The 12,604-nt window shown below is 38.5% G+C and overlaps 1 protein-coding gene across 1 annotated transcript; it reads right to left on the bottom strand. All coding sequences in view use genetic code 12, as the record gives it.

Moving 5' to 3' along the window:
* Positions 1–9,884: 9,884 nt before the first annotated feature.
* Positions 9,885–11,537, bottom strand: CAN1 (arginine permease CAN1; the record flags this gene model as incomplete). Its single annotated transcript, XM_064995845.1, has 1 exon — positions 9,885–11,537. The coding sequence occupies one exon, from the start codon at positions 11,535–11,537 to the stop codon at positions 9,885–9,887; it is 1,653 nt and encodes a 550-aa protein (XP_064851917.1).
* Positions 11,538–12,604: the final 1,067 nt, after the last annotated feature.

The following is a 12,604-nucleotide window of genomic DNA, read 5'->3' as shown; positions in this document are numbered from 1 at the left end:
GAAAAGACCTGCTACTGCACTGATTTGAATCAACCAATTGAAGGCCACCGACCCTTTAGTACTGCAAGAAAGAAACCCAAGGGCACCTAAAAGCGAAGAAACAATCACTGACCAGTATGGAACACCAGCTTTATTCACTGTTCCAAAGAATTCAAATGCGGAGCCGTTTTGCGCAAGGGCATGAAGGATACGGGACGAGCAATAAATGTCAGAATTGGCAGCAGAAACGATGGTTAAAAGGATCACAGCATTAAAGATATCTGGAAGAACTTTGGTACCTGAATTTGTTATGGCGATCACAAATGGAGAGGATGCAATGTAAGTCGCAGTAGAACTGAGATTTGGATCATTGTAAGGAACGAGCAAACCAAGGAAGAAAAGAGATCCGATATAGAAGATAAGGATTCTGTAAAACACTGATCTGATGGCCTTTGGAACAGCCTTCTTTGGGTTTTTGGTTTCACCAGCAGTGATACCCACCAGCTCAGTACCTTGGTATGTGAAAATAGCATTAACAAAACAGTCGACCCACCCTAAAAATCTCTTGGTTGGGGTTTTCCCTGGGCCCCAAGGACCTGGGTTTCTCCAGTATCTAAAGCCAACTGGACCAGTTTTCCCTGCACCGCAAACCATACAAAGCGCATAAATGAGGAACCCTACAATAGCAACGACCTTAACGCAGGCAACCCAGAATTCAACTTCACCATAATACTTGACCGGGAAAAGATTGATTGCGGTAAGAATCACCCAGAAAATCAAAATCCATGCCCAAAGTGGCACGGCAAAAGTCCAATATTCAATGACTTGGCCGACAACAGAAAGTTCAACTGCCAAACCAATAACCCAGTTGAACCAGTACATATAACCAGTACTGAACCCAAAGGACTTAGAGATCATGCGCTTATTGTAGACAGTGAAAGACCCAGCACAAGGTATATATGTTGCCATTTCACCTAAAGACTGGGTGACACCATAAACGATAGATCCAACGAAAAGGTAAGCAATAAGAGAGTTGACAGGACCGGCAACAGAAATAGGAGTAGCGATACCAATGAACAAACCGGTACCAATAGTACCACCTAAAGCCATCATAGAAACCACTCTAGGGTTCAAATCACGCTTGACTTCATTCTCCAAGGATCCTACTTCTAAATCATGAACATCTGGGAAACTTTTTTTGAGATATTCAGGGACTTGGTTATCTGATGATAGTGATCTGGAACATGATACTTCTTTCGAGGACGGAGATCCTGGCTTCGAATTTATTTTAAATAAATCCATTGCATTAATTATAATATGCTTTGAAAAGTTAGCAATAAAATAAAGGAAAGTGAATAATCTATAATTCAAGAAAAGAAAGAAGAGTTAACAAATTGATTAAATGAAAATGGTAAAAGACACTGACAGTAAAAAAAAAGAAAAAAAAAAGGGTCTTATCCTCCATCTGCATGGGAAATTTTGCCCTACCAACAAGTCATCAAACCTGTACCCACCAGGTTATTTAATGCTATTAAATAATGAAACAGGTCATATATTCTTTATGTGTTTCTCGTTCAATTCTTCAATACTTCAGTTCTTTTGAGCCATGATCATTACAGTGACCAAGGTCCTTACTTAGCGAAATTTTTTTTCCCGCGCAATTGAGTGTTAGCAAGGCATTTTGTAGATTTTTCATTTTTGTTTTCCCACGCAATATCTAATGTTCGCAGGCAATTTCCGCGGAAAAAGCATTCTGCCAGTGTACCAGAGGGCATCTAGTGTATAACATTGTAGGACTGTCTCAAAAGAGAAGATGTAGAGATTTCCCCAAGCATTATGACATGTGGTAACTCAAATGAGTCATCCACGGATGGATATCAGGAAAGGGGGTGAATGGGAAAATAAGCTTTGAGCTTCTATGTTTTTTCTATTTTCTCCGAAGACCCTTGGTGATGATTGATTGACCTGCTCCAATATTTTTTATTTTGTGATATCCTTTTCAGGCATAATATTCTCCCGTTGAGTGTTGCTTAAAAGATGAGCAGAATTTACACTGGTCAGCTGGTACAGTATCATACCACTCTGAGTTCATTATAGGCGGATAAAGGGTCCTTGGAAGACACATATCGCATCACGTAAATTTAAAAATGGGATCCAGATGCGGATTGAGAATATAAGACAAAGATAATCAAGATATAAGCGGATGCTTTTTAGTGGAGGGTCACTAAAGTGACTCGGAACATTCAGTAATGAGTCATCTACTATTAGCCTAAAGGCAAGTAATGCTGGATTTAATGGATTACTAGCCTATGGCAAAAATGAAACATAAAAAAAAACCACCTTAGAGATCTATTCATGGAGACGGACGCTTGTAAAAGACAGCAATTTCGCATTTTTCATAATCTCCTTCTTATAAGAAATATCTATGCATGGTCATCTTGAGCAATACTGGGCACAACTCCGGTACTATTCCTGAGGGAAGTTGTATAGAGGAATCACAAAGACAGTTACAAGCATTACTTGATGTGTCTTATTAGAAAGGTGATCTTGAAAATATAATTTCTACCCGCGAATTAGTTTTATCAATAGTTCATTTCAATTAGCTAATTTCGAAGAGAAGACATAAAATAGTAAGTACATTTTTGAATGGGGATTGAATGGTGATGAACTAGTTGATGCCTTTGTTGAATGTGACGAGTTTAAGAGTTTTCACAAACAATGACGCGACTAAAAAGAGGTGACTAAATGGGAAATAGATTAACCAAATTGAAGTTGATTTGTATCGGAACCTTGTTTCGCATTAGTGATTTTTTTGTTCTTCGGAACAGACTTTGCTAAAGTCTAATAGAAACACTTACAGATAACGCACTTATGGAGAATGGCATAATAACTAACTTTTGGAAAACAACAAAAAAAAAGTGCATAACGATGATAAATCTAGTGAGCAAAAAATAATATGAGCTGTTTTAAAAAAAAAAAATGATGACTGAATAAAAATTACCAATTATATCCGCTTACTGCGTATCATGTAAGCTCTGCTCGTTGATGTGTAAAACTAAGAACGTGGAGAGAACCATTTTTAGGTTTGAAGAAGCGAAAGAAAGGGGACAAAAAATTAGAGGTGAAAAGGTTTGCTTTTTCAGAAGACCTTACTAAGAACCCTTTCGTATAAGGTTTCTTGTTTTTGAGCTTCAAGTTGCTCTTCATCAAGCAAATCATCTTCATAACCCTCTCTCATTCCAGTGGTAATATCAACTTGTTCGATTGGTATCCATACCTTGGTGCGCATAAAAACTTGATGGCCAAGCCACAATGCCACGAAGATAATCACAGAAATATAGTTGATGATGAAGGTTTTGGCATCAAAGTTCAAGAACACGGCGTACCCTTGAACGAAAACTAAAACAAACACCCAAAAGAAAGAATAGTATGACAACCAAGGCATGAGAGCAGCTTTGAATGGCAATTCGTTTCTGCTGATACCTTTCAATTTGAGAGCATTCATGAATCTGATGTGACATAATGAGATTCCCATCCAGGCGAAAAGACCTGCTACTGCACTGATTTGAATCAACCAATTGAAAGCCACCGACCCTTTAGTACTGCAAGAAAGAAACCCAAGGGCGCCAAAAAGCGAAGAAACAATCACTGACCAGTATGGAACACCAGCTTTATTGACTTTGCCAAGGAATTTGAATGCTGAACCGTTTTGGGCAAAGGCGTGAAGGATACGGGAGGATGAATAAATAGAAGAATTGGCAGCAGAAATGATGGTTACAAGAATCACGGCGTTGAAGATATCTGGAAGACCATTGGTACCAGAATTCGATATGGCAATCACAAATGGGGAGGATGCAATGTAAGACAGAGTAGAGTTGAGGGCTGGGTCATTGTAAGGGACGAGCAAACCAAGGAAAAAGAGAGATCCGATATAGAAGATAAGGATTCTGTAGAACACTGATCTGATGGCCTTTGGAACAGCCTTCTTTGGGTTTTTGGTTTCACCAGCAGTGATACCCACCAGCTCAGTACCTTGGTATGTAAAAATAGCATTGATAAGGGAATCGACCCATCCCATAAATTTTTTGGTTGGAGTTTTACCTGGGCCCCAAGGACCTGGGTTTCTCCAGTATCTAAAGCCAACTGGACCGGTTTTCCCTGCACCGCAAACCATACAAAGGGCATAAATGAGGAACCCCACAATGGCAATGACCTTAACAGAAGCAACCCAAAATTCAAATTCACCATAATACTTGACCGGGAAAAGATTAACGATAGTAAGGATTACCCAGAAAATCAAAATCCATGCCCAAATTGGTACGGCAAAAGTCCAATATTCAATGACTTGTCCAACAACAGAAATCTCAACTGCCAAAGTAATAACCCAGTTGAACCAGTACATATAACCAGTACTGAACCCAAAGGACTTAGAGATCATGCGCTTATTGTAGACAGTGAAAGACCCAGCACAAGGTATATATGTTGCCATTTCACCTAAAGACTGGGTGACACCATAAACGATAGATCCAACGAAAAGGTAAGCAATAAGAGAGTTGGCAGGACCGGCAACAGAAATAGGAGTAGCGATACCAACGAACAAACCGGTACCAATAGTACCACCTAAAGCCATCATAGAAACCACTCTAGGGTTCAAATCACGCTTGACTTCATTCTCCAAGGATCCTACTTCTAAATCATGAACATCAGGGAAACTTTTTTTGATATGTTCAGGGACTTGGTTATCTGATGATGGCGAGCTGGAACATGATATTTCTTTCGAGGGCGAAGACCCAAGCTCTTTTGAGGACAGAGACCCTAGCTTCGAGCTTATTTTTGATAAATTCATTGTATTGATCCCAAAAATGAAACCTGTTTGAAAATCTAGCAATCAATGAAGGCAGGTGAATCGTCAAAAATTCTGGAAAGAGAGAAGAGGCAGAGAATTGATTAAAAATACGATACTACCAGAAAAAAAAAAAAAAAAAAACGCTCATATAATAATGCACGACCTGCAGTGCAAAAATTAGCCCTACCAACAAATTATCAAATAATTAAACACTACCCTTTCCTAAGCAGCCTATAAAAACCAAAATCTTTATTTCTTTTTCCTTCAGAGAATGCTGCTAACCTGGACGCCTTGTTATATGGACTGTTTGAATATTTATTTCTGGGGTGAGAAAATTGAAGGGGCCGACGTAGAGAATTTTTTTTTCCCGCGCAATAGTATGTTAGTAAGGCATTGTGGCAGATTTTTCATTTTTTTTTTTTTCCCACGCAATGAAAAACTTGACCTCCCTCGGAAAAACAAATCTGCCAGTGTAGCAGAAAGCATCTAATGTAGAACATTATATGATCATCTTGAGGCAGAAACTGTGTGGATTTCTTCCAATATTATGACATGCGGTACCTCAAATATGGAGATGAGTCATACTCAATGCTAAGAAAATAGATGTCAGTAAAAGGCGGTGGGCGGAAAAATAAGCTTTTCACATATGTTATTCCTTTTTTTTTTTTCTTTATTTTTCCGAGGGGATGAGCTACTCTGACCGACGTTATCCTATTTAGACATAATATTCTTCAGGTAGGTGCCATCTAAAAAGATGAATAAGATTTCCACTGTTCAGCCGATATATTATCACACAAGCCTGATGTTATATTATGCGGAAGAGAGATCAAGTGTGGTAATGAGCAGCCACTTCCGTCCTGTAATAATACGGTGAACTTACTAAGTAGTCTAAACTAGGAGAGTCTGTACCAAATCAAAAAAAACATCGGAGAAAGGGATAATGAAGAATGGGTGCCTAAACAACTTGTATATCTCTGAAATTGGGATTTCTAACCAGGCAGGCGGACTTGTTGGCGATGTCATGGTTACTGAAGTTGTGGTTACTGAAAGCGGTTTTGACCATGACTTCTGGATGGTGAGGGTCCTCATAGGTGACAGCTGGGAATTTTTTTTTTTATAATCTCCTCATTTATCACAGTAATGCAATTTCCGCCGTCAACAATTATCTTATAACAATTACCATCAGATAGTTACGCGATGGTGTATTTGATGTAATAAACGATATTGCGTGACGGCTGCTGGTTTGAACCAAGAAAAAGTGGGCATTAAGGTGCTAGGAGTACTAATTCTAGGGGTTGATTGGGATGTTGAGTGAACGAACAAATTTTCATGAGACAATTTGTGTAGAGGGAAGCGCGTCTAATTGTAAATGAAAATCATTGGTTGATTCAAGGCGGCTGATTGGCGGTAAAGTAGCGTAAATTGAGCTCGTCTTTTGTTATTTTTACGGTGAGAATAGTTAGAAACGTAACGATTTTGAATTAAAATTTTCGAGTTGGTATAGACTCCATATATTATAATCTATGTCAATTTGGCTTGATTATTAAGTATCCATCTAAAAAAGAATAAGTAGGAGTATCAGCACTCGTTCTGTAGTACAATAATGGTACTGGTAATAAAGCAATTAAAATAGAACAATAATCAAAACAAGGATGGAAGATATAATTAGGAAATGAAAGACCAACAAGAAGCAGCAAGAAAAATAATCTAAAAGATTAACACGGAACAAGAGCATCTGAAATAATATTGTTAGGAAATGAAGAATATTATCCATAGTTTATGGTACAATACAGCTTCAATAATGGATTACTAACCGATGGTACGAATGCAGCACAAAAGAAGAGCAAATTGGAGATCTATTCATGGAGATAACCGACTGTAAAAGACAGTAATTTTGCAATGGGAAATAAATCAATCAAATCTAAGTTGATTACTATTGGGATTTTATTTCCCTCTACACACATTTTGCTCTTCGGAATAACTTCTGCTATATCGTAGTAGAAATGCTTACAGATGATTCAGGTGCGGATAATGGAATAATAACTAAATTTTAGAAGAAAAAAAATATGAAGAGAATAAGTGATGATAAATCTAATGAAAAAAGAAGCAATATTATAAACTGTTGAAAAAAAAAATGATGATTGAATGAAGATTATCGCTAACTGTGTAGCTATTATCTTTGCTTGTTGATGTGTAACACTGACAACTTTTAGAGAGTTATTTTTGAAATGAGAAAAAAAGTCTATCATGTGTTTTCAGAAGATTTTATTAAGAACTCTTTGATATAAGCTTTCTGGCTTTTCAACTTTGAGTTCCTCCTCATCAAGCAAATCATCTTCATAACCCTCCCTCATTCCAGTGGTAATATCAACTTCTTCAATAGGTAACCATAGTTTAGTACGCATGACAACTTGATGGCCAAGCCACAATGCCACGAAGATAATCACAGAAATATAGTTGATGATGAAGGTTTTGGCATCAAAGTTCAAGAACACGGCGTACCCTTGAATGAAAATAAGAATGAGAACCCAAAAGAAAGAATAGTATGACAACCAAGGCATTAAAGTAGCTTTGAATGGCAATTCGTTTCTGCTGATACCTTTCAATTTGAGAGCATTCATGAATCTGATGTGACATAATGAAATTCCCATCCAGGCGAAAAGACCTGCTACTGCACTGATTTGAATCAACCAATTGAAGGCCACCGACCCTTTAGTACTGCAAGAAAGGAACCCAAAGGCACCGAAAAGTGAAGAAAAAATCACAGACCAGTATGGAACACCAGCTTTATTCACTGTTCCAAAAAATTTGAATGTGGAACCATTTTGGGCAAGGGCATGAAGGATACGGGACGAGCTATAAATGTTTGAATTACCGGCAGAAATAATGGTTAAGAGAATCACAGCATTGAAGATATCTGGAAGAACTTTGGTACCAGAGTTTGAAATGGCAATCACAAATGGGGAGGATGCAATGTAAGAAGTGGTAGAACTGAGCTTTGGGTCGTTGTAAGGAACGAGCAAACCAAGGAAAAAGAGAGATCCAATATAGAAAATAGTAATTCTGTAAAACACTGATCTGATGGCCTTTGGAACAGCCTTCTTTGGGTTTTTGGTTTCACCAGCAGTGATACCTACTAATTCAGTACCTTGATAGGTGAAAATAGCATTGATAAGAGAATCGACCCATCCCAAAAATCTCTTGGTTGGGGTTTTCCCTGGGCCCCAAGGACCTGGGTTTCTCCAGTATCTAAAGCCAACTGGACCGGTTTTCCCTGCACCACAGACCATACAAAGGGCATAAATGAGGAACCCCACAATGGCAATGACCTTAACACAGGCAACCCAGAATTCAATTTCACCATAATACTTGACCGGGAAAAGATTAACGATAGTAAGGATCACCCAGAAAATCAAAATCCATGCCCAAAGTGGCACGGCAAAAGTCCAATATTCAACGACTTGTCCAACAACAGAAATCTCAACTGCCAAAGTAATAACCCAGTTGAACCAGTACATATAACCAGTACTGAACCCAAAGGACTTAGAGATCATGCGCTTATTGTAGACAGTGAAAGACCCAGCACAAGGTATAAATGTTGCCATTTCGCCCAAAGCTTGAGTGACACCATAAACGATTGTACCAACGAAAAGGTAAGCAATGAGAGAGTTGACAGGACCGGCAACAGAAATAGGAGTAGCGATACCAACGAACAAACCGGTACCAATAGTACCACCTAAAGCCATCATAGAAACCACTCTAGGGTTCAAATCACGCTTGACTTCATTCTCCAATGACCCTACTTCTAAGTCATGATCATCTGGGAAACTTTTTTTGATATGTTCAGGGACTTGGTTATCTGATGATGGCGAGCTGGAACATGATATTTCTTTCGAGGGCGAAGACCCAAGCTCTTTTGAGGACAGAGACCCTAGCTTCGAGCTTATTTTTGATAAATTCATTGTATTGATCCCAAAAATGCAATCTGCTTTGATGAGCTATCTATAATGAATATTCAGCAATTCGAGAAAGAAAGATGAGGTAAAGAATTGATCAAACGAAAAAACAACACCACCAGGAAAAAAAAAAGAAAGAAAAAAAAAACGCTCTTATTAAAAATATCTGTTGATGCATGACCTGCAGTGTGAAAATTAGCCCTACCGGCAAGTTGTCAAGGCTGGATCAAATAATTGAACAGACCCCTTTCCCAAACAGTATACAAAATACTAATCTTCTTTCCTTTTCCTTCTGTTAATATTTTCACTCTTGGTGTCTTGCTGGCTCAACTCTTAAATTTTTTTGTTTGCGGTGTGTCATAATTGTAGGGCCGACGTAGTTGCGGAGAAATTTTTTCCCGCGCAATTGTGAATTAGTAAGGCATTAAAAGATTTTCAAATTTTTTTCCCACGCAATATCTTAACCTCTCACGGAAAAACTAACCTGTCAGTGTATCTGAAAGCATCTAGTGTATAGTATTGTAGGATCGTTTTAAAAGAGAAAGTACATAGATTTCTCCGGATATCCCTTCAATATTATGACATGCGGTACCTCAAAAATGGAAATGAGTCATACTTAAATATCGAAATGAGTCATTCTTGGTGCTGAGAGATATCTGGAAAAAGGGGGTGGATGGAAAATAAGCTTTGGGTTTGTTTGGTGTTTTTTTTTTTTTTTTTTACTACGACCCCATGGCCTATTATAACCGGTGTTATCCTTTTCAGCTGTACTGTTTCTATAGCGGGTGTTATTTAAAATACGAAGAGAATTTACACTGTTCACAGTTGATACACTATCATACAGCTCCACATTTATTGTAAGCGGATAAAAGGTTCTTGAAAGATACATATCGTATCATACAAGTTTAAAAAGGGAATCCAGATGGGAGGTTAAAAATGCAAGAAAAAGGTAATTAAAGATATAAGAAACAGAGTCAAAGAGCAACGAAGCAAAAATAGAACAAATAAAACAGAGCAAGAAACAAAAAAAAAAAATGCAAAGATCCAAACAATAAAAAATACAGTGTAATACAAAACGAAAATTGCGCTTATCACGACGTAGATCAAAGAACCTTGTCAATGAAACGGGACAAGGCACTAGCATCCTGCTTCGCTTCTTCTTCTTCTTTTTCCCACATAGCATCCTCGTATGCATCTCTGACACCAGTAGTAATATCAACTTCTTCAAGTGGAATCCACCATTTGTCTCTAACAATAAATTGATGACCAAGCCAAACGACAACGAAGATGATAACAGAAATATAATTGATGAAAAAAGTTTTGACATCAAAGTCCAAAAATACCGAATAACCTTGGATGAAAATTAAGATGAAGACCCAAAACGCAGCATAGATGGCCATCCATGGCATACCAACAGCTTTGAATGGCAAATCGTCTCTGCTGATATTCTTCAATTTTAGAGCATTCATGAATCTAATATGGCAAAGGGATATACCTAACCATGCAAAAAGGCCAGCAACAGCAGTAATTTGAATCAACCAGTTGAAGGCCTCGGCACCAGCAGTGGAGCATGAAAGGAAGGCAAGTGAGCCAAATAATGATGAGAAAATGACGGCGTTATAAGGAACCCCACCTTTGGTGACCTTGGTGAAAAATTTTAAAGAGGAGCCGTTTTGAGCAAGACCGTAAAGAATACGGGAAGCGGTGTAAATATTGGAGTTACCTGCAGAAATGATTGTGGTGAGAATCACAGCATTGAAAATTCCTGGAAGAGCTTTGGTACCAGAGTTTGAAATGGCAATCACAAATGGGGAGGATGCAATGTAAGAAGTGGTAGAACTGAGTTTTGGGTCGTTGTAAGGAACGAGCAAACCAAGGAAGAAAAGAGATCCGATATAGAAGATGAGGATTCTGTAAAACACTGATCTGATGGCCTTTGGAACAGCCTTCTTTGGGTTTTTAGCCTCACCAGCAGTGATACCTACTAATTCAGTACCTTGGTATGTGAAAATAGCATTGATAAGGGAATCGACCCATCCCAAAAATCTCTTGGTTGGGGTTTTCCCTGGGCCCCAAGGACCTGGGTTTCTCCAGTATCTGAAGCCAACTGGACCGGTTTTCCCTGCACCACAGACCATACAAAGCGCATAAATGAGGAACCCTACAATAGCAACGACCTTAACGCAGGCAACCCAGAATTCAACTTCACCATAATACTTGACCGGGAAAAGATTGATTGCGGTAAGAATCACCCAGAAAATCAAAATCCATGCCCAAAGTGGCACGGCAAAAGTCCAATATTCAATGACTTGGCCAACGACAGAAAGTTCAACTGCCAAAGTGGTCACCCAACTAAACCAGTAAATGTAACCAGCACTGAAACCAAGAGAGCTAGAAAGCATACGTTGGTTGTAGACAGTAAATGAGGCAGGGCATGGTATATAAGTAGCCATTTCACCTAAGGACTGAGTGACACCGTAAACGATTGTACCAACAAAGATGTAAGCAATAAGAGAATTGACAGGACCGGCGACAGAAATAGGAGTAGCAATACCAATGAACAAACCGGTACCAATAGTACCACCTAAAGCCATCATAGAAACCACTCTAGGGTTCAAATCACGCTTGACTTCTTGTTCGACAGATCCAACTTCGAAATCTTCAGCATCATTTTTGAATTGATCTTTATCGATATATTCTTTATTTGAATAAGGGCTCTCCGAATTGGCGGAGCTGATGTCCTTAGAAGAAGACATGTTTACTGTTATCGCAAATAAAACAGATAGAAGTGACAGATAAAGCACAGTATCCGAGCAGCAGACTAGGAGCAGGAAGAAATGCCTTTCTTTTTTTTTTTTTGTAAATGTTTCAGTTAAAGGCAAGAGAAAGAGATGAGAATGTATTTATACTCAGGGGACGTTGAAAATTTTTTTGTATCAGCCGGATTCTCTATTATCCTTTGTATTGTGCATATTGGTGGCATCCTGCAGGTTGCTCAAAAAGCCGTGGCAAATGAAAGGAAAAGGGCGTTGGTGGATAGGCAGGTATCCATGATATTCGTTCGATAAGCCGTGTATATTTTGCAACGACAAGCTTACAATTAATAACTGTTTCTCATCTCTAATTTTAATAAGGTGTGAATCAGAAAAATGTTCTGGTTTGAGTTGTTGTGCGGTGCCCCTCTTTCCTTCCTTTTCTTTTTTTTGTTTCTTTTTTTTTTTTTTTTTAGAGTTTTTTTGGAGATGGCACAGAAAGAAAGAAAAAAAATTTCCCGCGTATTTTCACTGTGTTGCATCACAAACTTTAGTTATCGACCAACAAAAATTCAGGAATGCTGGGAAACAACTGATGTTGTTTTCATTGTGCAGCACCATCACAAGCCTTATCTAGACTCTCTATTACCAATTGACCCATGTTATGGTAGATCAACCAGTGGTGTGGCGTGTTGTTAACTAAGACAGTTAGTTAGTTAGTTACCTCGATGAGTATACCAATGTGACGGCCCTCTTCCTCACCTATAGTCTCGCAAAAAAAAAAAAAAAAAAAAAAAATAAGATTCCAGTTGGTGCCCTCCAACTCCTGCCGTTAACTGATGTAAATCAGAAACAATTGTGACTCCTCTAACATTGGGTTTTTGCAGATTGCAACATGAACCATGACTATTTCTGTATGCTAGGACTGGAAAAAAAAAACCCCCAGTCGTCGTGAGTTTTATGTTATATCAGTAGGATTACGCCAATATCATTTTGTGGCAGCGTCTCTCGAAAAAAAAAAAAAAAATAGCACCATCCTGCCTTTGGACGTAATCTCGATATGACATGTT

This window comes from Saccharomycopsis crataegensis, assembly GCF_037102585.1.
Source record: "Saccharomycopsis crataegensis DNA, jcf7180000000075, whole genome shotgun sequence".
NCBI classification, from domain to species: domain Eukaryota; kingdom Fungi; phylum Ascomycota; class Saccharomycetes; order Ascoideales; family Saccharomycopsidaceae; genus Saccharomycopsis; species Saccharomycopsis crataegensis.
Note: the sequence above shows the minus strand (reverse complement) of the source record. Positions and strands in the feature narration are given on the sequence as shown.